This window comes from Neopsephotus bourkii, unplaced genomic scaffold (genome assembly GCF_033783945.1).
Source record: "Neopsephotus bourkii isolate Nb327-2 ecotype Australia unplaced genomic scaffold, CSIRO-AGI_Nbou_v1 NB_994, whole genome shotgun sequence".
Lineage (NCBI taxonomy): Eukaryota > Metazoa > Chordata > Aves > Psittaciformes > Psittacidae > Neopsephotus > Neopsephotus bourkii.
In genome coordinates, this window is record NW_026901486.1 from 3,862,941 (window position 1) to 3,890,785 (window position 27,845).

Below are 27,845 nucleotides of genomic sequence, written 5' to 3' on the forward strand. Positions count from 1 at the left end.
AAATCATTGGGTTGATCAACGTGTTTGTTCCCTGAGGAAGACATATATAACTTCCAATATCCACTGCTATTGAAAAGCACCTGGGACCAAGAAAATAAGATCCTGCCTTTTCTTTTATTTGCTGGTGGCTCCTCCTTTTCAGATCATTCATTTATATCTGCCCTGTTGCTGAACCTGTCTCTTTAACTAGGCTCCGGACATGCTGGGAAGTATAGCTGTGTGCTTGTGGCACAGGTCCAGTGCTGAAGGAACAATAAATCGGTGAGAAAGCAGAATTGCTGGATTCACACCAAATTACTCAATAGCTCCGCAGACTTGTTAAATTTAATTTGCATGTTATTGGGATATTAACATCTTCAATGACTTTTTGAGAAGCCAGTGTAGCACCAGGTAGACTTTGGGTAACATCAGTGCAATTTCAGCTTACAAAGTGATATTTTTTACAGGAATTTCTTCAGGCAACAATTCTTTCACAATCTGCAAGCATCCTTTTCTCTTACCAAGTTTCTATGCATCTGTCACTGCAATGTTGTTTTAAACACTGAAAATAGCTACAACTGTCCACCTGAGTACACCAAGTACCTTTCCACTCTTGTCAATTCCATAAATCCTTCTTTCAGTTGCTACTGTATGCCTTGATCTTACTTCAGAAGTTTCTTTGCTATCATCTGTCTGCAGGAAACATGATGTGGAGGTTCTGAGAGTTGTATCAGACAGGTAAAAGCTGGCACTTGAATAATTTATGCCAGCAGCACATTTTCAGTAAGCAACCTGGCCATCAGCAGCAGAACAGCATCTTAATGAAAAGACCTAGGTAAAGTGGAAGATGTCTGAAGAAATCATTTTGATTACTCATCAGTGCTGCACAAAATGCAGAGATGTTAACACTGATGCCAACAGATAGCCCACACTAACATCAGTTCTTTATCATATGTATTGCTTAATGCAAATTATTTCCAAGTAACTGATTGACTTTTCCTTGTCAGCAGCATAAGTTGCTAGGCTGGCATTTGAATTAAAAGGTGAAGAAACATGAAGAGAAAAATGAGACTGCTATTTGATGAAACAGCCATTGACCAGTTGTAGTAGAATATGCTGCTTTGCCAAGAGGGCCTCTGCGATCAAATATCGTGAAAATGCAAATTGATTTCCTTCCCCTGACTTCCAAATGCAATAGCAAATGCACAAACCATACCTGAACAATCTACTGATGACTACTCATACAAAAACAAAGCTTCATATCGTTGGCTCAGAGCTTGCTCACAGCTGAACAGCTTACAGTGAATGAAAACTGAATGCTGTGCTGTCAGTGGAGAAGACTGCAAACATACCTGCAAGCTAACACTATAAGCTGTAAGGCTTTATGTAGAATTTACTTTATTATTTTCATTTAATTCCAAGTTAAGAAAGACAGAATGCTAAGTGTTAGCCACTGCTTGGCCACACCTAATAGGATACTGTCTCCCACTGTATGGTTCATAATAACTTCTAAAGCATATATAAAAGATATTTCTCTTTGATATGCTGTTCAAAGTGAAAACCCTGTTTCCAAAATTAGAACTTTTTATGGGAAAAAAGCCCCCAAACCTACAAGGGTGCAAAGACAGAAGAAAAGATAGCAATGTGCTATCTTTGGAATTAATATGATCTGATGTGATGATAATAGGAGATTGATTACATTTCTCATTTTGGAAGAGCTACCATGCATTCCTACAGTTACAACAGCAGCAATTATGCATTCACTTCCTTTTAGCAATATTTTTCAAAGCACTTTACAAAGGATGTTAGGATCATTACCCTGGCTTGACTGAAAAGAAAATCAAGAAACAGAACACTGGAAAAATAACTGACTGCGTGTCACCTGGCACACAACTGGAAACACAAATTTTTTCAAGTTTCAGTCTCTTGGCAAGACCACAGTGGTGCTTTCAAATGCCACTGTCCAACCAGGTGAGTGTTTGTGGAATTTATAGAGGCATTGACTGCGCTTTTCTGTCAAGCCTGGCTTGTAAGTACCTACTAAATATTACAGCAAGGAGCCATAAGTAACTATTAAAAGGCTGTCCTTTAGCAGAGCTATCCAGTTGTTAATGGCTGTCAGGAGTTCAAAACTCCAGATTAAAACAGTCTGTCTCTTTTAGATGACCTTGCAGTCTTGGTCTTTCCCAGGTGTGACATTCATAATAGGAATAAGAAGGACAGGCAGTGATACTTTTCTGATGTGTGGTGTAGCCAGTCCCCTATGCTTTCACAACACAAGAAAGTGCCTCCTTAGCCATTTGGTGACACTATATCTTTAAAAGAAATAGTTTTGAGAAAGAAAAACCCAAGTAAAATTTTCTGATGAGAGTAGAAAAAATTCAAAGGCTTTATCAGATGCAGCGCTAGTCATAAAAAACTTTGGCTTTCTCAGAATTACAACAAGCAGCTAGTTCTTGAACCTAAAGGTCTGGGTGCAAGGTAGGAACTAGAGAAGGGAGTATATTCTTTGCCCTCTCACCACCTCCACTAGCCTCCTTCACTAAAGACTTGCTTACTTGTCCCAGAAGGCGGCTACTCTATGACTAATCGAACTCAAAGTTACACCAGGCTACAGGTACCAGGTTCTGGTCTCTTCATTCAACTCAGGCACCAGAAAGAATTATAATCAGTGCAGAGAATCTCCCCCAAAAGGTACAGTGCCATATACTAGTACATCATCCAAAACTGAATGTATAAATGTATCATTGTCTGATATATATATGCAGTATCTCCAGCAAAGAACCACTTCCCAGATCAGATTTATACCAGTGGGCTACTTAACTTCTTTCTTTTCTTGGTTATAGTTCAACTGTATTTTGCTCAAAAAGCTGCATGAACATTTACGAGTGTTATTCAGAACAAGTTTTATTTTTGGCAAAGGAGTGACTCTACCTTCGAATTCAATGCATGCATTTTATATTTGTAATTAGAAATTCCATTTTGAAACATTGATCAAATAAGACAATGTTGTGCGCAAACGATAGACACACAAACACACACAGTGGGCTTATAGGGTTACATATTACACAAAATTGGAGAGTATGTTTGGAAGGCCAAACCCAGTTACTTTGTACTGACCTAAACTCCCACTGAAGTCTTGCATACATAACTGCTAAAGCTAAGTTTATGGGTGACAACAGAAACACTGATTCTCTGCACTACCTGCTATCTCTGCTTTCATCTGAACTTGTACTGCAAAAATCATGTTCTGCTAGACTGTTTACTGCAGCATTACAAAAGATGAGAAACCATTTGTTCAGGGTTTTTTATGCATGTTTAACTTCAAAGTTTCTTTCTATTGCAGCAAATAATAGTGCTCACTGACTTTCTGCACCATCCTCTCCATCCTTTGTAACGGGAAAAGTAGACTTCATTATTTCTGCTAGCGATACAAAAATCTTGAGGACATTCTGTGATCTTCAACTATGTGCAGTCACAACAGAAGGGAATGATGATGACCTAGCTTTTCTTTAGCAAAAGAAAACCATCTACAGAAGAATAAAACATGTTCATTTATTTTGCTTGAGCACTGGCTTCCTGATTCCTGTTTTTTTTCCCAGCCCATTGAATGTTCAATTCCCATTGTACAATGCACTCAAAATAGAGGAAGGATATGATCAGTGGGCTCGATTTCAAAGATGTAGAACTACCACTGAACTAGATCTGACTGAGTTTAAATGGCCCCAGGGCATTTCATCATCTTGGGATGGATTTACAGATCCAACCATTTAAGCACAAAGATATCTTTGAATGTATGAAACTATCCCACGAGTCCTTGCTTGTTAAAAGATTCAGAGGCACACGTGATATTTCTACAGCTGCTTAAAATGCCAGAAACATATCATTTCAACTAATTTTGTTTTAAAATCAAACAGTTTTGCAGTCATTCATTACTAACCTGGCAGTTAAAGTTGGAGAAATAACAACGGCGGTAAAAATCTCCACCATAGCCATTTTACAAAGATCAGCTGCAGATCCTAAGAAAGAAAGTGATCTGTTTTTAATTTAAAGCATGATAAAGGAAAATGTTCTTCTTGCAACTATGGCACAAGAATGAAAAACATCTGAAAATTCTGAATTATGAGAATCTGCAAATCTAGCAGACTCAACTAATGTAATATGTGAAATACCATAAGAGTAATAAATTAATTACATGTTAATTAAAACCAGAAAGAACAATACAAAATTATGTGTTAATTAAAGGTGACTTTGTCAGTGATGGCCAGGAGTTGAAAAATTGCTTTTCATAAGAAATGTCTGAAACTATTTAACTCTAGATTGCAATGAAAGTTTACCTACAAATCAATTAAAATTTAATGTCATAAAAGGTTAGAACATTGATTCAACACCACATTTCCATTTGGAAATTTAATTTTATGCTTTTTCGTATTTCCATGTGTATGCAATGTATATTCATTACATTACAGTGTTAAGAGCAGCGGTGCATAAAACAGTGTCATGTTATATAACAGATTACATATTTCTGGTGATCAAGAGGCAGAATGACTCTCCAGGCCTGCAGTTTGGTGAAGGCTCCTGTTCTGAGCCATGCAACAGGCATCCAATACATTTTACATAAAGATTTATCAGACAAAATACAGAAACAAGCCTTTAAGTAAGGATTGGAAGCCATAATTCTCCTTGTCCTATCAGATATCCTAAATGTACAAGACTACAGACACCTTTTTCACACACCGGATGGATTTTGTGTTCTTTCTTCCAAATGGTTCAACTTCCAGAGTAGGGATAAAGAACAGCCATGTGGGCAGATGATAAGGGCACTCTGCTGGGAGACAATTATAGAATAACAGAATATCTCAAGTTGGAAGGGACCCATAAACATCATCCACTCCAACTCCCTGCTCTTTGCAGGACTACCTGCAACTAAACCATATGACTAAGAGGGCTGTCAAGGTTCTCCTTGAACTCTGACAGGTTTCGTGCTGTGACCACGTGCTGTTTCCTGGGAAACCTCTTCCATTGACCAACCACCCTCCCAGTGAAGAACCTTTTCCTAATGTCCAATCTGAACTTCCCCTGATGTAGCTTCCCGACATTTCCTCATGCCCTATCGCTGGCCACCAGACGGACGACATCAGCACCTCTTCCTCTTCTTCCCTCCTTGAGGAATCATAGAATCACAGAATAGTTAGGGTTGGAAAGGGCCTTAAGATCATCTAGTTCCAACCCCCCTACCATGGGCAGGGACACCTCACACTAAACCATGTCATCCAAGGCTTTGTCCAACCTGGCTTTGAACACCACCATGGATGGAGTGTTCACACCTTCCTTGGGCAGCCTGTTCCAGTGCCTCGCCAGCCTTACAGTAAAGAACTTTCTCCTTACATCCAATCTAAACTTCCCCTGTTTAAGTTTTAAGCCATTACCCCTTGTCCTATCACTACAGTCCCTAATGAAGAGTCCCTCCCCAGCATCCTTATATGCCCCCTTATAGGAAGTTGTAGACTGCCATGAGGGGACCCCTTAAGTCTTCTCCAAGCTGATCAAACCAAGTGACCTCAGCCACTCCATTTAAGTCTTGCTCTCAAGACCTTTCCGCATTTTGGTGGCTCTCTTCTGGACGCACTCCAATAATTTGATGTCCTTCTTATGTTGAGGTGCACACAAAATTTAAGAGGGGGCCTGCACCAATGCAGTATCGGGTGGGGAAATCACCTCCCTTGACCGCCTATGCTGTACTTGATGTACCTCAAGACACAGCTGCCCTTTTGTCTAAGAGAGAGTATGTAAGAGATTGAGGAGATAGACTTAACACCGCTTCTTCATGGTTTTCTGTGACAAACTGCCTCCTCTAAATCTCATACTGAGACTGTTTTACTCATTAACTATATCAAGTGCAGATCCAGAACTGGTCATTGAGATGGCTGCATTTAGCTTCAAATACTTCTTTTGTTTTCCTGTTCAAATATGCAGTTAGGTAGAGCTGAATTATAAATGAAGAATATTATGCTGTATATTGGTAAAAACTATTGAACTGGGAAATATTAAAAAACATTAAGAAGCTATGAAAGAACTGTGGGAAACCCAGCTGTAGTAAGTTAAAATACAGACCTCTCAATATTGTCATGTACTGGAAGTTTTCTGCTATCAGTTGGCTGCTACTATAACCGCATGCAAACTGCTTAAAATAATTATACTATTTAATATAATTATAACCCACGTGTGATAAGTGCAGTTTAGTCATTGTGATAAAATGTTTTAACATAATTAAGAAAGTTTTTACAGTCTTAAAATATTATCCCATAGCTGAAATCCTGAAATTAAAAAGATTGTAGTCTTGAATGAAATTTTTAATAAAATTTGGGAATACTGAATAGTTTTTATTCCTTCCTTCATCACACCTTCTCACATTACATGTTTTGAATAACAGTTACAATGCTTTTCATCAGATTTGTCCTCCAGTATTGCTGGAACCAACACTGGAATAAGATAATCTTATTATTGTAGGTACTTGTGTTTCATAGACAGCCCTGTGACAGCTTTGCCTGAGCTCCAAGCTCTTTGGACAGATGGACATAAGCAAGTGCTGCTCAGAGGCCATGCAGCTTTATTAATGCTACACTGTGCACTCAGCAGGACTTGCTGTATTAGGTCCAGCATCATGCCTCTAACTGGAGAGGGCTGCTGGCCAGTTGGATGGAAACCCAGCTAGATGGAACACAAGTCTCTGGAGAAGGTGGGACAGGCATGCCCACTGTTACAAACATGTAAGCACTGCTGCAGATTTTATGAGGTTATTGTAAAATTTGACAGTAGGGTGGCTACTACAGCAAGTCAGCCTTCACTTGAGCACAGTGATTATTTAAGCAACAGGGTATCTACAAGAATTCTAGATCTGTACATATCCTTGCACGGTCAGTACTTAAATTCAATTACTAATTATAAAGAGATCAAACATGACAAATACTTAAGTCATTTTTTAAATGAAACATTAAAATGAATAGTATTGGGACAGGAAAAAAACAAACAATCCACATGATCCTCTCAAAAAGAAAATTCAAATCACTTTTTAAAAAGCACACCACCACCATGTCTAGAAATCACTTTTTACTTGCCTGTAAAATGTGCACTTCCAATATAAATTAATAAAAACCCTGTCAGCATCATCCAACTGAAGAAGTAATTCTTCCAAGCAGTGGCTTAGTAGGGATCTAAGTCTGACAGCTCAGTTTCTATATTTTTCTTTAGGTGGGTAAATGCTGTACAGGCATGAGGTCCAAGCTATTTAAAGAGCGTGTTAATGCGTTAGATCAACTAAAAGTTGAGCACTTTATGCTGACTTTCACATTTCCAACCTATACAGCAAATTTGCAATGTTTTCTGTGAAAAAAAAAACCCACCTTTTTTTCTTGTCCTCTACAAAACTAAGTTTGAATGGTCCTTAGAAAGAATGAGTTGGGTTTCAAAACTAATAATAACAATGTACAATTTTTGTAATGTTGATCATCTCTTAAACTAAAACTATCTGGCACAGTAGAAATTAGAACCTGTAGACAGCATAATCACAGAAACACTTTTGGAGTAACAATCAAAACGAGAAAGGAAAAAGTGTTAAGACAGCAATACATCTGAAACACTGAATTCCCGATATTCTCTCTATACATAGTATGTATATATACCTGTATTTACCTACCACAGAGCACTGTAGTGTATTAGAGCACTGATACTGTTATTATGACACTGTTTACTGGCAAATTCCAAGGTAAACAGAATATATCATTTAAACTTCTTTTTCCTAATAAAGCTCATGTCTCAATAGTTGAGTTTCATAGACTAGAGAGTATTCATTCTTTTGCGAGGATCACAGGAGTTGTCCACTAAAGGCAAGCACAGACAAAGAGGGACATAGGTGAGCAGGATTTTACCTTGAACGACAAAATTGACCGCCTGCCTCTCCGCTTGTGTGCGTAGCTTGTAATCCTGTGCATTGATATTAGCCAGTGGTCTTTTACGTCCCATGATGGAAACCACATAACCTTGTAGGATTTAAATAGAAATTACTATTCTTAGAGTGATTAAAATTAAATTTCATAAACTCATTTTAGAGATAATATCAATTTTTGTAATTATGTGCTGCCTGAGTCAATTTCATATTTTGCCCTCTGAAAATAAGCAGAACTTCTCTTATTTAAACTTTAAATGCTTATTGTATTTTTGGTCTAAGAATTACTTCATTCAGAGAATTGGTCCATGTTATACAGGGAAAACTCCTGTTCATTAAAGCTCTATTTTCATTAGGAACATCTACTGACATACCAGCAAACTCTCTCTGTGGGAGAAGAAACTATAAATACCTAGCAGAATTAGCTATCTATTAACAGCCATAATTAGAGCTTTCTATACAATGAATATTTTACTTGGGAATAGCGAAGAAGAATCAATTTGTAGAATAATTAAATCATTAATGAATATTTCCCAAAATTATCAAATAGGTTTTTGGGGAAAAAAAGAGTTACAACTTTTTCTTTATGTGGTGATTTCACATCCCTTTCACAGCCAAACTCCCTTAACTTTAGTGTTCTGGGGTTTTTAGTTTAAAAGAAATACATGAAAACACAGTTAAAGCTTCATGTTAGGCCTAGTGACCTATTTTGCCAAAACAACTATTTTGGAGGCAAGTGAAGGGAGTTCAGAGAGGAAATGAACTGGGAAGATCCTCATGTCAAAATCACAGAAAACTTTATCTCAGCTTATCTTCAAAACTAAATTTATTATTCTAAGAAAAATGAAAAAACATCCACATTAAAAATATATCTTTAAAAGATCTTTTGTTATACTACTATATACTATATACTACTACTACTATATAGTATATACTACTATATACTATATACTACTGTTTGCCTTGACTGTCCATGAATTGTGAATAGCTATCATGGAAGTTCAGACTGCCACCATCTCCTCTTTGTCAACCAAGGTATGAAGCACATATGGTAAGAAGACCTCTCCAAACTTCTCCATAACTGTTTGGAGACAATACTATGTGTTGTCTGGGTAGGGACAACACATACTCAGACTTATGTGCAGAGGATGAAGACGGTTCTGCTGAATTAATGCAGCTTTCTGTGAATTACTGTACTTCCAGGAGCACTGACACCAAAAGTACCAGTTTTGGAACAAAGAGATGAATTATCTGGAGGTTAGGACACTCTTTGGCAAATCAGTCTTCTCAATTCAACTAAGATTCGCCATGAAGAAGAGTATCTAAAGATGGAATTCTTGAAACATTGGATTCTCAGTAAAAAATAGATCTACTGTGATATCCTTATTCCTGTGTGGTGTGTCTGCACAACAGGATCACCCTCACAATACTCATCACTGACAAGCATCCCCAAATACCATCTTTCATATAATAGTGGCAAAGTATGGGCCTCTGGACAAAGATTAATCTGCAGATACATATTTCAATAAGGTCTTAATGTAGCCTTTTTTCAATATGTTGATAGTTACATAAAAAACAACTATAGTAACATATAAACTCTATATACACTAATAAAAATATCTTAATCACAAATAATATTATTCATACGCTTATCATGTCTACACAGAGCATCAAACATTCATAACATCTAAATAACATCAGTCAAGTGGGTGCTGGTCACCTTTGAACTGCAAATAAGTAAATATGTACCCTACAATGAGCTCACTAGGCTGGAATGTTTTTGTTGGGAAGTTGGAATCTGAGGTGGATTAACAAGAAAAATACTAAATAATGTCAACATGCTGCATGATCTTTTGAGCTTGTACAGCCAAACCAGTTTGTTCTTTTACATTCATAGGTAAGAAAATGGTTGATAGAAGGGGACAAGAGGAGCAGTAAGTACTAATTACGCAAGTGTGGTTTGATGTCAGTCAAGGACATTCGTTACGACACTCTTGTCTACTAAGCTCATAAACCACATTCTTTATCACAGGAGTATGGTTACTGAAATTCATCCACCTTTAAGAAAATAATGCTCTGTTATTTTAACTAGATCAGAATATATAATAAATGGATAATATTTTACTATATATGTTATGGTATCTATTTTCATGACTAGAAGCCTGTTATGTTTTTATCATGACATTCATCCATACAATGATGCAGTATTATAAAGCAAAGGTAGTATTTATTTCTACAAAATGTCTTAATACTGTATACCCTATTAGGAAACAAAAGAAACACATTTTGAGAGTTCTGCTAAGTAGCTTTTAAAAGACAGTATTTCAAGCATCTCTATTTTTCTCACCTCAAATTACCACATTCTTAGGATTCACTAAATATAAATGAATGTGTAGACTAACAATAGATAGGATGCAAGAAGAGTTTGCAGCTGCTGGCTCCAAGTAGCACTCTGCACACATCTGTCATCACAGATACCACCTGAACTTCAACAACATAATTCCGAATGATGGAAATAAAAAATATGTAAAAAAAAGAAAAAAGGATTTGTAAATTGGCTCTTTGACTAAATGGCTGAACTTCCGTGGTCCAGCAGCCATGTACAGAATTCATTAAGTAAAGGATTCTTTGGGCTTTTTTGTCTTGGAGTACATTATGTGTCAAAATGATGCAGCATAACTTGACATTAAGGAGAGTTCATTCTGAGAACAGATGTCTTATTCTGTTAGCATTTTTCTGAGAAAAGGCAGACAGGCTTAACCAGTTCTTTTATTCACCAAGAATCGACATTTCATCTTTTTTCTTGTCCTGTAACTGTCTAATTTGGGTCAAGCTGAATCTTTATTTTCACTGCTGTCAGACAGTACTGATCTGTAAACAAAAATACGTTTACAGGTTTTGGACTACCTTTATTTCGGCATTGTTCAATGGTTCTCTTTGTAAATTCATGTACTTTCCTGTATTTTTGCATAAAACTCTCTATAAATTGACTGGCTTGAAGAGGAGTAATTCCCAGGCAGTCAGCAAGACGTTCTTTACCTGGTGGTGAAGAAATGACCTTTATTATGCAATAAAGCAGAATGGAAATACACTAAATACAATAGCACTACTACATTCACAATTACTGGAATTAGTTAACTTTATTTACCTCTGTAAAAGGGGACAGATTTGATACACTACAATCACATTTTAACAAATAAATATTTAACTTTGAGCTTGAATGTTTTACTGCAGTTACTGGATTAAGAACATACCCCATAAGAAGTATATAAGAAGTATGTAATTAAGAAATTCCTAATTATAATTTATACCTACAATGTAGTTGAAATATCTTTTTTCATAGAATAACTGTTGCTTTAAGTATCATTTTATTAGTTCAGTGTTGAAATCTGCAAACTTTGAGGAGTAGAACAAAGAATTTTAAAACCATCTTAAACACAAATGTGAATGAAGATCTAAAAAAGAATGGAGATGTGGCTGGTTCAGTTTAGCTAGAACCTTTGAATTTGTTGTAAAAGCCACAGGAAACTTAACTGCTGAAGCAATTATAACCTGATACTAGAAAGGCCATTAGAAGTCTTGAGTCCCACAGATTTCAAATAGTCATGAGCTCCTCAATGTCTGTAAAAATCTGAGTCCAAGTTGTGAAATAAAAGGGTTGGAAAAATAAAAGAAAAAAACAAAACTAAAACAAAACAGAAAAAGCATTTCAACAGAGAGAAAAAGGATATAGGTGCAAAATATATATTATGCTGGATCTAAGAGCATTTACAAGATAAGGTGGAAGAAAGCTTTCCAGAGTGTGAAAATATAAACTAAGAGCTACAGTTCAAATACATTTATAAACCAAACAGTTCCAGTAAAAATAAACCATACATCAACATTTGTCAGATGATGGTTGAAAGACAGATATATCCATGTCAGCTGCACAGCAATGCAAACCCAGCACTGTGCTTGCGAATAACCTAAGTGGAAAAGCAATGTCTCAAGGCACCAAAGGCACAGAATAGCTATTGTCACAGTAATACTGTCAAGCAAAATTATCTCGTGTTTTTTTAGAGAGAAGATTTCAGCCACCTAAATACCATCACTGTCAGTCTGATGTGCATTTTGGAACAATTCTGTAGCATTTTGTTCTCAGTCATGCCAGGATCTGCACTAAGCTGCAGGAACACCAGTCAAGGTGCTAGAAGAAGAAATTCATTAGACATCCACAATGACTCTTGCTGAGTTATTATAGGTCTGTAATTTTATTTGACATCTAATTAATTTGGGTTTTCTTCCTGGGCCAACAGAGGACAAATCTACCTGCTAAAGCACATGTTAACAGTGAGGAGACTGCTACAGCTTCCTTAGGGAACTGTAACATCTAAGTTTGCTCATGTTAGCCATTTAAAGAACTATCGATATATAGAACAAGGTACTGCATAATATAGTAGGAAAATTAAGCTACAATATCAGTAAGGAAGTCTGAACTATTCCAAGGAAATGCAGACGCTGGGAAGAAAAAAAAGGAGAGGCAAGTGTGTCAGATCCTGTTTCACAATGCAGGAGCACAGGCAGGCCATGCGAAGCAATGCTCAGGGGAGGACTGCAGCTTCCCTCAGCACTCTCTTAGAGTTATCTGTGCCAGGGGAATTGTTAGCGGCAGCTTACGAGTTTTAGTGTTCTCCATTCTGTAACATCATCTTTCAAAACTGAAAATACCATTAGCTTTCCATTTAAACACGATGATATCCCTCTGTGTCGATTCAGGGCTCAAACATACTGCCATTGAATTGAATTAATTCCTTATTTTACAGGTGTTTAAGTGCTCTGTGCTTTAGTTCTACATGATGACTGTGGCAGAAGCAGGCAAACTGAATTGCTTCAAATCCAGCAAAAGACAGTAATACTGTCATCCCTCTCAAAAGCTGGTGCTTTATTAAAGTACCAACTCCTAGACATAATGAGACTCTTCTTCCTTTATTATACTACTTTCTATCCCCCAGGATTATAGAAAAGACCTTGAATATATAAACCAAGTATAACCTAAAGCTAAGAAAAGAAAAAGAAAAAAAAAAAGATCCCTATTTACTACATGAAAGGTTTTCATTAACTCCTGTAAGCATAATACATATATACAGGCAAGCTCCTCAAGGAATGTGTCTGTTTTTTGCAACCCCAAAAGAAGTGAAATAAATATTATTCACACTCTTCAGTTGCATCAAAATGGCTTCTTAATGAAAAGTTAGCCATCTTTGAAAGGAGACAAATTGTGGGTGGAATTCAGCCCATCAGCTTCAGGTATCTAACAAGAAATAGTTTAATGATATCACTCCATGTTTTGTCTTAACTAGGATCAAATCACACTGCTAATGAGCTGAAGCATTGAGGGGCTTTACCTGCCCTCACTTGAGAGGGAGACAAAGCACAAACAAGTAAATGGATACTTAAATGAAGCACTGCTGCACTGAAATGTTTAGTGCCTGGTGCAGAGCAATTGAGGGACTGCTAATACTCTGCTTAATCTAATCATCTAAATTCTCCATAGTATAAGTAAACAGACACAGTCTCTATTGAGGAGGGCTCTAGACCCAGTAACTGAGGCATTGCCTTTTCTCCACTGAAAATTCAGCTGGTGGAGATTCAGTCTGATAAATTCAGGTGTCTGCCTGTTCCAACCACAGTGAAAGGAACAGATAGGAAATGTGTAGCATCTGCATGGACCAAGGGCCAGGGTTGTACTGCCTTGCATTTTGTGAAGTACTTTAGTGAATAAAAAATTCAGGCTGGAAATGGGAGACTTGATTCCAGTCTCAGCATGGGAAGGTCTGAATTTACATTGCAGGAAGCCAGCAATGGGCTTTTGAAATCTAGATGTTAAACACAGATGTTTAAAATGCCATACAGTATAATGTAAAAATGCAAGTGTGTGTATAAATATTTTTATTCTAATATGCAAGTATATAGTCTACACACACATTTCACATAAAACAGATATTCTGGAGAACTGAAATTGAAGTGTTTTTCTCCTTTTTCCAGCTGAATGTCCTAAACAATAAATTGAATGCTCTTGGCCAGCTCTGCCTTTGGTTCAAGCACTATTGATGACTCACTGCAAAGAGACAGTTTAGAAAGCATTCTCACTCAGGAACCCAAATGTAGTTTTAAGTGCTTCCAAGTTAAATAAGCCTGCATCCTAGGGCTCTCATTTCCTAAACGAGTTTTCCAAATACGCATCTTCTTTAGGGCTTTTGGATTTCTCCAGAAGACCTACATAAAAGTTTAGTTAGCTGCTCACTAGAACAACTTCACAAGTGCATGTAGGCTGATGAGACACATACAGCTGTGTTCCCAGAAAAGGTATGAAGCACAGGGAGAGCCGGGCATCATTTAAGAAATGGCAGGTAGTTTTGGAAAGTACGCAGAATGTCCTGACTTATCTAGGACCTGGGCAGGACTTAGGCACAATGGGTAACTACGGACTTTTGCAGCTTTTTTGCAGTTGTGAAGAAATGGCAGCAAACATTCAGATCTAAAGTGAGAAAACACTTTCATATTTTGAGAGTCATAGAGTACTCTCACAGTTGCCCAGGGAGGTTGTCGAGTCTCCATACTTGAAGACAATTCAAAAGCTCTCAATACACGGTGCTGGGCTCTAGATGTCCCTGCTTGAGCAGGGGGCTGGATTTGATGACCTCCAGTGATCTCTTCCAACCTCAGCCATCTGTGATTCTATAGATGTGTTTTTAGACAATATTAGAGTACTTCTAATTTCACTGCAGTCATTCTCATCTCTGTCTATACACTGACAGAAAGCAAAGTCCACTCAAACTCATCTTTGAGAAAGACAAATGCTTCAGTTACATCAGCAGCAAATCAATGCAACATCAGAGCAATCTTTGCATATGGCAATGTGGCTGTATTAATTTGATAATTTTGATAGTGGCTAGATCATTTAATTGATTAATTATTAATTTTATCAATTATTTAATCCTTGGTAAACATAAAAATTTAATACTTGTCAAACTTCTATTCACCTTTAGAAATTCAGTCTACTTATATAAATTATGTATGATGTACAAATCTACTGTAGCAGCTTACCTGCTCCATACACCACTGAGTAAACTGTACGCTTTGCTTGCTCTCTATCAGCGTGTTGCACTTGGTCACTTGGAATCCCCTTCCTAAACAAAGAAACAAACAAACAAACCCTATACATTTTCAGTTAAAACTAATTTCTTATCCCCACAGAAAATATATTTAAAGTCAATAACTACTTAATAACTACAGACTTGTAAGATATGATCAGAAGCACTTAAGGACTGTTTCCTTCAGCCAGGAATGCACAATTTCTCCACAAATTTTGGTGATGATAGTCCACAGTAAATGAAGCTATTCTAATCTTAATCTTCTTTTCTTCTAAATCAAATTCTGGGCTGGGAAAATCCTACTGCTATATTATTAGTTCTTTAGGATGAAAAGGATTCACTATTGACCCATGAAAAAAATTAAATCTTTCCAGGAACAGCATTTCTTCTCTTTCCAGCAACAGCATTTCTTCAAGACATGATGTATATAGAGAATCAAAGTGTATGTCTGACCCAAAGCTTATTTAAACAAATGTTTCACTAACAGGAATATCTAACCTTTTATCAAGAATAATGATTGACAAAAGCATGCACTGAATCTCTCCAGATACCTTACAGAGCTCCACAATAAGGATGCTTCATAAAACAGCAACAAAAATCAACTTCATAAAACAACTGCTTTTTAACTAAAGAGTGTAGCTAGTTTACTCCCACCAAAGTATTAACCTTCCTGGTTCCCATTCACAACTAACTGATGTAAACAGTCCTACAAAATGGGTGATGGATTTAGCAATTTGCAAATAAAAAGCTAAGACTCTGCAATCATCAAGTATGTGCCATCTATGCTTTTCTTTATCCAAACGTAGCTTCAGAAAGAATGACAACATTATTGTGACAATTCAAACACATTTGGTTTAAATGGAAGTGCACTGGGGGAAATCTCAATCACCTACTCATACTCTGAAAATAACTACCCACATAAATTGTATTTAGAACTTAGAGATCAATTGCTGTAAGAGATACTTGAGGATATACACACAATTTGCGAGTAAGCCTGTTCATGATTATTTGACTGCATTTTTAAAAGCAAAGTTTGCTATGCTTTGTTATGAGAGTGTTTGGCTATGAAAGATGTTTTATCATGTAAGTCTGGATGACAAGCTTTGAGAAAATGGCACATTTCTGTCTGTCTTCTTGCAGAAGAGCCTTGCACCATTACTATGCTATTCAAGCACCTAGAATATCAAGAACCACAAATTTTTGCTTGCCTGGCCCATACTGGAATTTTAGCCAAACCTATGCACAGTGCCAGTAAAACTAGGCACTCTGAATTATAAACAGGTAGACCTTGAGTGCAATCAGATCTGAGCAACTCCTTATTGCAGAACAGATTTTTTTTTAAGGGAAAAATAAAATTTAATGTTATTTCAAACCTTCATTGGGCAAAAGGTTTTTGGCTAAAGATAAAATAGACTTTGCATTGCTCATTTTAGGCTGAGAAACATGAAGAACTGGATAATCTAATACATAGTGTTTTCTATCTGCAATGAAGACTTTTCACACTGAAGTCAATCATTCTGATGGCTGGAGACTCTTATAATTTTTCTTCTTAGTTATGGTAGGTCAAAAATTCATGGGTCTTTTGAATAAAGCAGGTTGAGATTCCCAAATGCATCTGAATAAGAGGACAAAGTGGCAATTGGAGCTAATAAGTGCAGCATTAGGAAACTAGACATCATTAAGGATTTCCTGAAGCAACCTCTGGCAGAAAGTCCACAGGAGTTTCCTGAAGAACCCAGCTTTAAGCTACACACACACTTGAGAAAGCATCTATCTAGAACCAGGAGGGAAAACAGACTCGAATAAGACAGCAGATCTTACCTGAGACCGTCTCTGTGATTAATAACCAAGACTAAAGAATGATGAAACTAGGGAGACAGTACAAAATGTAATACTGCTTTCATAATACTGCATAATTTGAAGTAGAGGCCTGGAGAAAGCAAGAGGTAGCAGGACAGCAATAGTCAGTGAAGTAAGATTCAAACTGTGAGGCTAGAGACAACTGATAGCCAAGGGATCAGCAGGAGGATGAACTGCTGCTCACATCTCTCCGAAAGAAGAGCTACAATGGAAAGAACATAGTGGGTAAGAAGTCATATAGATCTTTAGAGGAATATACATTCTTACCATGTCATGTTACTGAGGAAGAAGCAAGATGGGAGTCTTTCTGGGAGGGACCAGTGGTTCTAGAGAAGCTTTAACAGTGAAAGAAGACACTAGAACTTGGTTATGTGTACAGCGAGACTCATGGCTATGATATTAAGGATGAACTTGCATTATCCAACCTTCCACTTGACAGGGCTGACTTGGATAAACAGAAATAGACTTCTTGCTGCAATCACGATAGGCAGCGTCAGGAGAGGATCTTATGTTTCCATAGGAAGCAATCACAAGAAAACTTTGACTAACACAATTATCAGTGCAGATGCACACACATCATGAGATCATGGCAATCACATCAGTCACTCAGCATTTCCTGACCTTTGGTAGTCATGAAATACATCAGAAGCAATTAAAAGTTCAGATCTTTATGTCAAATAATTCTTCTAATATAACACTTAAAACAAAATGGTCAGCCAACACGTCCCAGTGTGTCAGAGTGGGAAATATGAGCACTTGGCAGAAAGGCATTACATCTAGCACTCTATATTGGTAAATTTATGTACCACATTCAAGAATCTGGAATAATAAGGTATGAAATTGCCATATAAATCACAAATGCTTGAGCAAAGAGAAGTCATTAATCAAAACTATTGCTTTTTGTTTCCAATGATGAAAATGATTTTTCAGTTTCTATTGACAATGATTGTTTTCTACCTAGGATGCTTGACGCCTTCTGTAATACAGAGTGGCATCCCTGCAGTTTGAGATGAAGACTACTTATTCCTTTGAATAACAAAATGGGGGAAGTGGGGAGGGGGGGCAATTTCCCAGAAATGCAGCAGCCATTTTAGAAACCCTCAGTGAGGCTTCTTGTTCAGCCTGTTTTCTCTACAAACAAAGCTGTATTTGTGATAATTAACTTGTTTTAATGTGTACCATAAGAACCTATATAAATTAAAAACCTTTAGTCTGGCTTTGGACTCATCATGAAATACCATGATACTGAAAAGGAGACGGTGTTATCTGCCTACTTGTGTAAGAAATTTCTGAGGTACAGTCACTAAGCAAGCTATGAAAGGCATGAAAATACTTACTGCTGAATTCTGGTATGATGTAAAATAGATCTATAGTACAGATGCACTGTTTCCAAATAAACTTGAACCTGAAAAAGGAAGCCTTAGCTGCTGGGCCCAGACAGTGACACCTAGGCAGATTTCATCTCACCCAATACTGTATGCACATCTGGACGGAACTGGATGAAAGCTTATATGGTGCAATAGAAATTGATGCAAAAAAAGGGTTCAAGGGAAGAAAGAATTTGCTGTGGTTCTGCTGTGGAAATAGCATGATTTCTGAAGTCCTGCAGGAAATACATATGCAGTTATTAGTTCTAACATGAAAAGTATTTTTCCACTTTCTGATATCCTTCTCATTAGTTTTTCAAATACACTGTTCAAGTTTGTAATCAATATAATCATCATCCTCAAATCCCTCCTGACTTGCCATCTCTAAATGTGCAATATTTCACCTCCTACATTCTTGCCCTTGCCTGCCTACTTGTCTCAGTCTACTTCCACATCTCTAATTTGTTTTCCCTTTACCTTTCTTCATTTAGTATTGCTTTGCAGGTACTTTGCTTTATAGTACTTTACTCGATACACATCTATTAGGTGGAATAAAGAACGGACTTCAGAGCTGGAAGTCATGTTAAAATTAAGAAATCTCATTACTCCTGGAAGGAATTAGCAGAGCTAAACAATCTGGAAAGGCCTGTGAGGAAAGCAAAACAACTTAGAGCCAAAAACTGCAGAGAATCTGACTAAGACAGTGAGAGTAGAGATATATAAAATCTTTAAAAAGGTGGTTCTACTAAGAACTGGGATGGATGCCTAAAAGGGAACAGCTGCCTAATTCTTAGAGTGAAAAAAAAGGGAAAAAACATTTGTAGCAAAACAGCGATGAAAGATGAAATTCTTAGTAAAACCATACAGTGCGGTATGAAACCTAAGAACAAGCATATGGAGCTTGTAACTTTTTCAGAGGTAATATCTTGATTTTTTTCCACAATTTCTCCAAAATAAACTATACATTTTCATATAGTAATGAGGTCTAATGGACATCTCAAAGATGTTTCTGTTTAAGTCTTAAGTCTTTAAAACATATGAATACCAAAATTCTTTACACCCAAGAAATACAGCAATCATATCTGTAATTGAAAAGCTTACTCTAAACTGGAATAACACATTTAATAGAGTTCTTGGTGGATTTGTTTTAAACTGCACAGAATATAAAAAAGAAAGAAAGAACACAAATTGTAGGACACAGAAATGAGCACACGCAGCATAAAGTACAAAAACTATTAAAAAAAAAGGAAAAGGCTGTAAGAGCCGCATAAGGTTTGAGCAATGCCAAACTAAAGCTTTGAGAACAGGTAGAAATGGAAGGAAATCAGTCTTGAAAGAGTGCGATAAGACATTTCAGCATTTCTGGGAAATGTTGTATGGTGACGGAAGTCCTCTGTTTATGTACAGGAAGAGGCAGAACAAACTTCTCAAACACAATATCTGGCAGTCTTGCATTGCCTTGATCTGCACTACATCTCAGCCAAGCTAAGCTCAGTCATAATAGCCACAAAGCTCTTGGCTGTTCTCCTGCATATGCCAATTAATCCAGGTCCTAGCTGTGAATTGTTGCTGTGGGAAATGAGATGGACTGCCGTTAAACTCACTTTAAACATGGTCATTAATGTCCAATAAATGAGTGGATATATGAGTGAATACACATTTGTTCACCCAATTGCTTTTACAGCTTTTTTTAATTTCATCAGTGAACTATATAAATCTCTCACTTTTAATCACTTGTTACTATTTAAGGGCTGATGAGGGTTGTATATTTTCTAACTTTGTGTCTGGAACTTTGTGTTGGCATATGAAACTGGTACAGACAATTGATGTAATAAGTGACAACCGCAAGCTTTAGCAAACCTCAGTTTACAGTGGTATAACTATTGGATAGATCACATAGGAGGTAAATTCTGAAAGCTTACTTTTTTACTTATATTGGCCTTGCTATAACTAAAGCAAGCAGCATATATACCAGAGTGTATGTGAGCATCCTAAACATATGGAAATGATTAACTACACATAACATAGTCTGTTCACTGTTAATGCAATGCATAAGAATAAGCAATTTTTTGGACAGCTGCTATTCCATGACTAATGGAAAATGCTGACAAGGCTCAGGCATAAGTTGTCTCTGATATTTTTAGGTAATATGAGAAAGCAGTCTTGGAACAACTTTTGCCTGGCTGATCTGCTATAAAATACAGAAAAGGAATGCCATCCAGAGGGACCTTGACACGCTTGTGAGGTGGGCTGATGCCAACCTCATGAAGTTTAACCATGCCAAGTGCAAGGTCCTACACCTGGGTCGGAGCAATCCCAGGCACAGCTACAGAATCCCAGAATCCCAAGGGTTGGAAGGGACCTCAAGAGATCATCTGGTCCAACCCCCCTGCAAGAGCAGGGTAACCTAGAGTACATCACACAGGAACTTGTCCAGGCGGGCCTTGAATATCTCCAATGTGGGAGACTCCACAACCCCCCTGGGCAACCTGTTCCAGTGCTCTGTCACTCTCACAGTAAAGAAGTTCTTCCTGATGTTAACGTGGAACCTTCTATGCTCCAGTTTACACCCATTGCCCCTTGTCCTATCACTGGATATCACTGAAAAAAGCCTAGCTCCATCACCCTGACACCCACCCGTTACATATTTGTAAACACTGATGAGGTCACCCCTCAGTCTCCTCTTCTCCAAGCTGAAGAGACCCAGCTCTTTCAGCCTCTCCTCATAAGGGAGATGTTCCACTCCCTTAATCATCTTTGTGGCTCTGTGCTGGACTCTTTCAAGCAGTTCCCTGTCCTTCTTGAACTGAGGGGACCAGAACTGGACGCAATATTCCAGATGCGGCCTAACCAAGGCAGAATAGAGGGGGAGGAGAACCTCTCTCGACCTACTAACCACACCCTTTCTAATGCACCCCAGGATGCCATTTGCCTTCTTGGCCACAAGGGCACATTGCTGGCTCATGATCATCCTCCTGTCCACCAGGACCCCCAGGTCCCTTTCCCCTTAGCTACTTTCCAGCAGGTCAGTCCCCAGCCTGTACTGGTACATGGGGTTGTTCTTCCCCAGATGCAAGACTCTACACTTGCCCTTGTTGAATTTCATCAAATTTCTCCCCGCCCAACTCTCCAGCCTGTCCAGGTCTCGCTGAATGGCAGCACAGCCTTCTGGTGTGTCAGCCATTCCTCCCAGTTTAGTGTCATGCTGGGCAGAGAAGAGATTCAGAGCAGCCCCGCAGAGAAGGACTTGGGGGTGCTGGTCGATGAGAAAATGAACGTGAGCCGGCTTCAGTGTGTGCTTGCAGCCCAGAAGGCCAACCGTATCCTGGGCTGCATCAAAAGGAATGTGAGCAGCAGGTCGAAGGAGGTGATCCTGCCCCTCTGCTCTGCTCTTGTGAGACCTCACTTGGAGTATTGTGTGCACTTCTGGTGTCCTCAACATGAAAACGACATGGAACTGTTGGAACAAGTCCAGAGGAGGGCCACGAGGATGATCAGGGGACTGGAGCACCTCCCGTATGAAGATCGGCTGAGAAAGTTGGGGCTGTTCAGCCTGGAGAAGAGAAGGCTGCGTGGAGACCTCATAGCAACCTTCCAGTATCTGAAGGGGGCATATAAGGATGCTGGGGATGGGCTCTTCATTAGGGACTGTAGTGGCAGGACAAGGGGTAACGGGTTGAAACTTAAACAGGGGAAGTTTAGATTGGATATAAGGAGGAAATTCTTTCCTGTGAGGGGGGTGAGGCACTGGAATGGGTTGTCCAGGGAGGTTGTGAATGCTCCATCCCTGGCGGTGTTCAAGGCCAGGTTGGACGAGGCCTTGGGTGATATGGTTTAGAGCGAGGTGTCCCTGCCCATGGCAGGGGGGTTGGAACTTGATGATCTTAAGGTCCTTTCCAACCCTAACTATTCTATGATTCTAAGAGGCTGGTTAACAGTTTCTCTGAAGTCACTGTCATTACTCTGCCTCACATGTCAAACAACAGCCAGGCATAAGGTACGTACAATTAGACCATCTAGATATTTTTATAATATGCAGTTTTAATATACGTTTGAATAAGGATGTAAAAACCACATGCATAACCATATATATATATGTCTTCTATAAATATGAGGTATTTACAAAACTATGTTCTGAACAAAAAGTAGCTACATTGTCTTCCTAATAAGGGCTTAGTGACATCAGGAGGAAAAATGAGATTTGTCTGGACTGCCCAGAGGAGTGGAAATAAAGAAAAAAGAAAGAAGCATCTACAAGACTGAAATGCAGACTAATATCTTGTCAGAAGGGAAACAGCAGGTAAATAGTTACTGGAGACAGACCTTTCTAATGCAATATTAAGCTGGTTTTTATTTTGTTTTTTTTATGTCACTTCTAAATACTTCTCATATCTGATTCAGATTTTATGTCAAATGGTTGTATTCACATTTTTATTGTAACCTGGTTTGTATAAGTGAGATATAAGGTTACAGAATAGCATGAAGGAGATCTTTACCCAAGGATAGATACCAATAAATGAGCCAACAAACTAGGGCATTGAGATACCTTAAGTAGTACATCAGATTCCTCACATCTCCTTCTCTTTTGGGGTCCCCATCTCATATTGTGTTTATTTCCACCCTGGCACCAGGAGAGGCAGAAATGTCTTCCAGTGGCTACTGAGCTTGCTGGAGAATGTCTAGCTTGGATCTCTCATGTAAATATAGGGTTTTCATGTACTTAAGCACAAATGGTACAGGGCCACAACCTTGCACTCAGGGAGCTTAAATCAGTGGTTTGTTTATTTAGAGGTTTTTGTAAAAGCTTTTAGTCGTGCTCAACTTCCTTGAATTAAGAACTATGGCACTGTCAGCTTGATGTCATCCTTCCTATATCACAGCTAACATTTTTGTCATCACGTCTCTTTCCCCTTTTCATATGCCACCCTACCAAACTGCACTTTAATTTGGTTTATATCTATTTAGCACCACAGAAAGCTTTATAACCCCTATGAAACTCTTTTGCAAGACTCCAAAAGCACTTTAGGATTTTAAAAGTCCTATCAGCAGTTAATCATAAAATAATTTATTTTGTCTGAGTTGCCTCCACAGGCCATTGCATGAAGATTTATTTCATTACTCCTCAGCCTTCTTTTAAAGAGCATGATATATAGCTTTCACGTATTTTACAGAAGATAAAGATACGTCTTTGCAGATTGCTCTGTGGGCCAGAAGTCTCCTGTTGCTCTATTTTAAAATAGCAGGGAAACAGATAAAGAAATTGCAACAAGGTCATGTCATAAATTACAGCTATCATCAGTATCAATTTGTTGAAGGATTCATTTGAGAGTGAAGTGATCCATTATCTTTATTAAGATATTTACCTGCATATTGAAATCCCAGCAAATGGATACTGAAGAGGTAAATTAGATACACTTATTTTCAGTGCTCTTGACAAAAAAGGTCACTTAGAGGTCTTTCTTTAAAAATGCACAATCCTGGATATCTGTCAGTTAGAACAGAAAGTCCCCAACATTGATGGAAGTGCTTAAAAGAGCACATCCTACCCTGCAACCTTCACCTTTTCTCTCCTTCAGTCCTGTAGGAACAAACAAGAAGGGCTTTCTTCTCACATCTGCAGCCTCTCTTACATAGTGAATTACATGGCCAAGTGATATTTATTCTGAGTCATGTGATTGTTGAAGGAATTAATTAAATAGAGGGCATTCTTATTTTAGGGTCTTTGGGTCTACAAGCACAGGATAAAAGGAAGTCAGGGTAAGTGACTCCCAGCTTCAGATGCCAATGTGAACATCAGCAGTGATGAGCCCCATCACTGAAGGAATAAAAGTAAACAGATTAAGGGGTCTGTACAAATTGGGATGACAAAATTTATCAGAGGCCATTTGTATAAGACAATGGCAGGGATTAAATGCAAATCAATGCTCTTAAGGGTTCTTTCTTCACTTATCATATATACTTTTCAAGCTTCTCTGTAAGAGGCTACAAATAGTTAAGAAGGAACAGAAGCCATTTTGGGACATGATACAAGTAGCTGTAGCAAAGTATCAAATAATTACTTATTTGGGCCTGTTAGAAGTCTCATAATTTTATAAACAGATAGAGAGACCATCTTTTACCAGAAAAGTGAATCAGAAGGAGACAGACTTCTTAATATATATTTAAAAGATGATGTAACTGCCATCTTGGATACTACATGGAACAAAATATGGACCTATAATGTTGTTAGAACAATGTACAGATTGCTCAGGAGAAAAAAAAAGCAGGGGAAGAAGGGAGAAGATGTCACATTACATAAAACTGCATCTACAGAGTTCAGAAAAAAATAAGCAGCATACTTTTAAATATCTTTCCAAGGCAATCAAAAGAGGAAGAAATCAGTCATGCTACATATGAGGGTCTTGAATAAATGAGTTCTGCAGAGAGGGATGTGAGACTTCATATCCCATCTCTTCAATCTTCACTAAAAACACCTCTTGCAGCTTAAATTTCTATTATGCTTGTAATCACACAGAATTAAAGGCAGAGTAAAAGTGAAGATTGAATTGCCATTGCATTCTTGATTTCATCAAGATCTGGCTTGACACTAAAGTTAATTGAGTAAATGAAATAAATGGAAACATATTATTAAGCTCTGGAGTGTGCTCATAAAATGTAGCATTTTATCAAAGTCACGCTAGAAGGAGATGACTATTTGGAGATAGCTTTTCACACACAAAAAAGTCTCCCCATGGAATTAGCAAAGGCAAATGTTATCAGATAGCACAAAACAAGGGAGGATTGTCCAACCTCCTCAGAGTCTGCTTTTTCCACCAGCTTGTGCGTTAGCTGTGCTGGTGACAATTCTAAAACTTGATTTTTCATTTATCTTAGAATGCCAAAAAGCATTTAATGTGCAATAATAATAAACTTCCAATGTGGCATAAAATTAAGCTGTCTGTTTAAACTTGTAGTTAACAACCTGGTTTATTTAAAGCTATTGTTTAGCTCTTCTAAAAACAAAAGCCATTATGCTTCTTGAAGGCTTCATTCCCTCCGCCTTATTATCCGCAAGTCTAAACAAACGCTACAGCTGCAATTCTCCAAGGGACTGTAAGCTATAAGGTGGAATTTCCATAAGCTGACATATAGACAGTCTGTCAGAGTGCAAAACAAGTGTTAAGTTTGATTACTATCAACTATTGCAAGTGAGCTTTCAAAACAGATAGAAATTGCTTTGCTACAGAAGTAAAACTGTTAAAATATCCCCCACCAACACCCATGAGGTCTTGAACTCGGAGCTTAAAAGGTTTTAAGACTCTGATTCTGAGGAGGCAAACTGAACATCCTCCCTTTCATTACATTTCAGCATTTACAGTCCAAGAGCATTTGCGGTCATTTGGGGTGGGGGGATAGGACAAGGGAGTAGAAGAGAGTACACAGAGAGAGAAGTAACTTAATTAAACCACTACATGAAAGCTCCTTGAAAAAACCTATTGCAATAATTGACCATCAGAAGCCAACCCCTAGATCTGTCTCCTATATTTCAACAGAAATATTCAAATATATATATATATTTAAACCCTCATTTGCAGAAGCAGAACTACCTAACATAGGTATTACAAAAGCAAGACAAAAATTATTACAGCTATCATGCACATTATATTTCCAGATGCCATCATTTCCCAGTGTTTCCTTTCAGAATCTTTTGAGGAGTATGCTTTAGTACGATTCTTTTATTATGCAAAATTGTAACAGTGCAATCATTCATTAAGAAACAGACATATTTCACAAGTGATGCTTATTGAGAGAGGGATGAAAATCTCACTAGAATGGGTGGGTTTTGCCTAATAAAAAAAAGTCTGATTTAAATAATGATGCTTCTGCAGAATGAAGATTTAATCTGTCAGCCTTATAGAAATTTAAGTAAAAGTCATGAACTTCACCATTAATGACATACCAGGCCAAACACTCCTAGGCCAAAACCGGAGACATAACTCAAAGATACAATTACAGCTGATTTCACAATATTTTCAAGCAGATATAAGCTGCTGCCTAATCCCAAAGTGAGTATAATAATAGGGCAGAAAAGAGAAACAGAAGTACAATATCCAGAGATCCTGAACGTTGTCTTCCAAGCTCTTTCACAGCCTCTTCTCCAACAGAGCAGAGAGGAACAAAATTAGATAGTACCCTCACACCATTTCTCCCCTCCAGACTGTAGTAATTGTGAACCTACCCCTACATGCTGCAGAGCTTGGGAAATAAACCCTTTCACAGAGTCTAGAGAACAGAAGATCGCTTTTCTGCAAGCTATTTTATCTGCAAATAAGATTTTTTAAAGTATGGAATTTTTGGATGAAATAAAGGATGGGGAATTAGAAAAGCAGAGAAGTTGTAATAATTGATCACGGAACAAGTAGGAAGCAGCATGGTTTGGTTGTGAAAAAAACAAATGCAATTTCAGGATGTGTCAGGTCAGCTATTTGCAGTGACAGGACAATATTAGTACAGCTGTACAATATACTGGTGAGATTTTGCCTGGTGTAGCTAACCAGGTATTTTATCTGGTTTGGTTACCATGCTCAAGAAACATGAATTTGGTGGGGATAGGCTACGAGAATACTGAATGGGGTGGGGAGGAAATAAATCATGTGAAAAGAAGCAACAAGTATGTCAGTGGCAAGAAATTAAACTGCCATTAATATTCTGCAGCACTGTGGGTAACCGGAAAATAACACCACATATCCGTACTTTAAAACTGTCTTACCATCCAAACATGGTGCTGCATCCAGCCGCCTGGTGGAAATAATCCCTGGCCCATCCTAATTCTGGAACTGTGTCCAGGAATTGTTTGGTCCAGAGCCATGGCCATGACAGGGACCAACTTACTAACTCAGATTCCGAGTGCCAGCAACCAGGAACATGCCTGGCACAAAATTTATTATAATAAAGTTAGCCTCTCAAGTAGCTTATTTATTTGCTTCATCCATCATTCCGCTTGCCCAGTTTTGTGGCTGTTCCAAAATTATGTTACTGGACCATGATACAAGTATTCCCGAGACTGCTCTGGTGCAGGGATTTCAGAGCTAGCTAAAAAGCTGGCTTTGGTAACTGAACGAGCTTAGTCAAACAGTAATTCAGTGCCACAGAGGCTCACTCTCTTACCAAGATAGAATACAGATGAACATACGTGGAGTTCCATGTCATCATAACTAGCTGACCCTGATACTAGCCCATTAAGGTATTTTGATGACAAATAGCCAAAGAGCTTGTCTTGTTTCTTAAAGAATGAGGGCTGAGAACACAGTTCATTGCCTTCCTGAAGTATTATACAAAACAAACACTGGGGGGGCAAGGAGAGCTAATAAGGTTAATGGGCAACACTGGCAAGAATAATTTGGGTATATAAACTGTAGGAATACATATAAAAGAGAAAGCAAGAGGAGGTTTCTAGCCAGAAGAAGAATGGGGAATTCAACAGCTCTTCAATGGCATTATGTAGATTAAAACCAGTTCTAAGTTAAGACCCTGCCAATCTATAAAACGGAGTTTATGACATTGTCACCTGCAACAATTTCA

At 38.0% G+C, this 27,845-nt stretch overlaps 1 protein-coding gene across 7 annotated transcripts in view; it reads right to left on the minus strand.

Moving 5' to 3' along the window:
• POLN (DNA polymerase nu) overlaps positions 1-27,845 on the minus strand; it is a 96,580-nt gene that overhangs the window by 19,127 nt on the left and 49,608 nt on the right. For 5 of the 7 annotated variants that reach the window (XM_061359820.1, XM_061359823.1, XM_061359819.1 and 2 more), the window contains 4 exons: positions 15,011-15,093; positions 10,832-10,963; positions 7,908-8,018; positions 3,920-3,998 (listed from right to left, as the gene is read on the minus strand). In XM_061359820.1, coding sequence (XP_061215804.1) covers positions 3,920-3,998; positions 7,908-8,018; positions 10,832-10,963; positions 15,011-15,093 — 405 coding nt within the window. Of the gene's footprint in view, positions 1-582; positions 673-3,047; positions 3,510-3,919; positions 3,999-7,907; positions 8,019-10,831; positions 10,964-15,010; positions 15,094-27,845 lie in introns of those variants that run through there. The other 2 variants (XR_009726459.1, XM_061359822.1) reach the window with 2 other exon arrangements.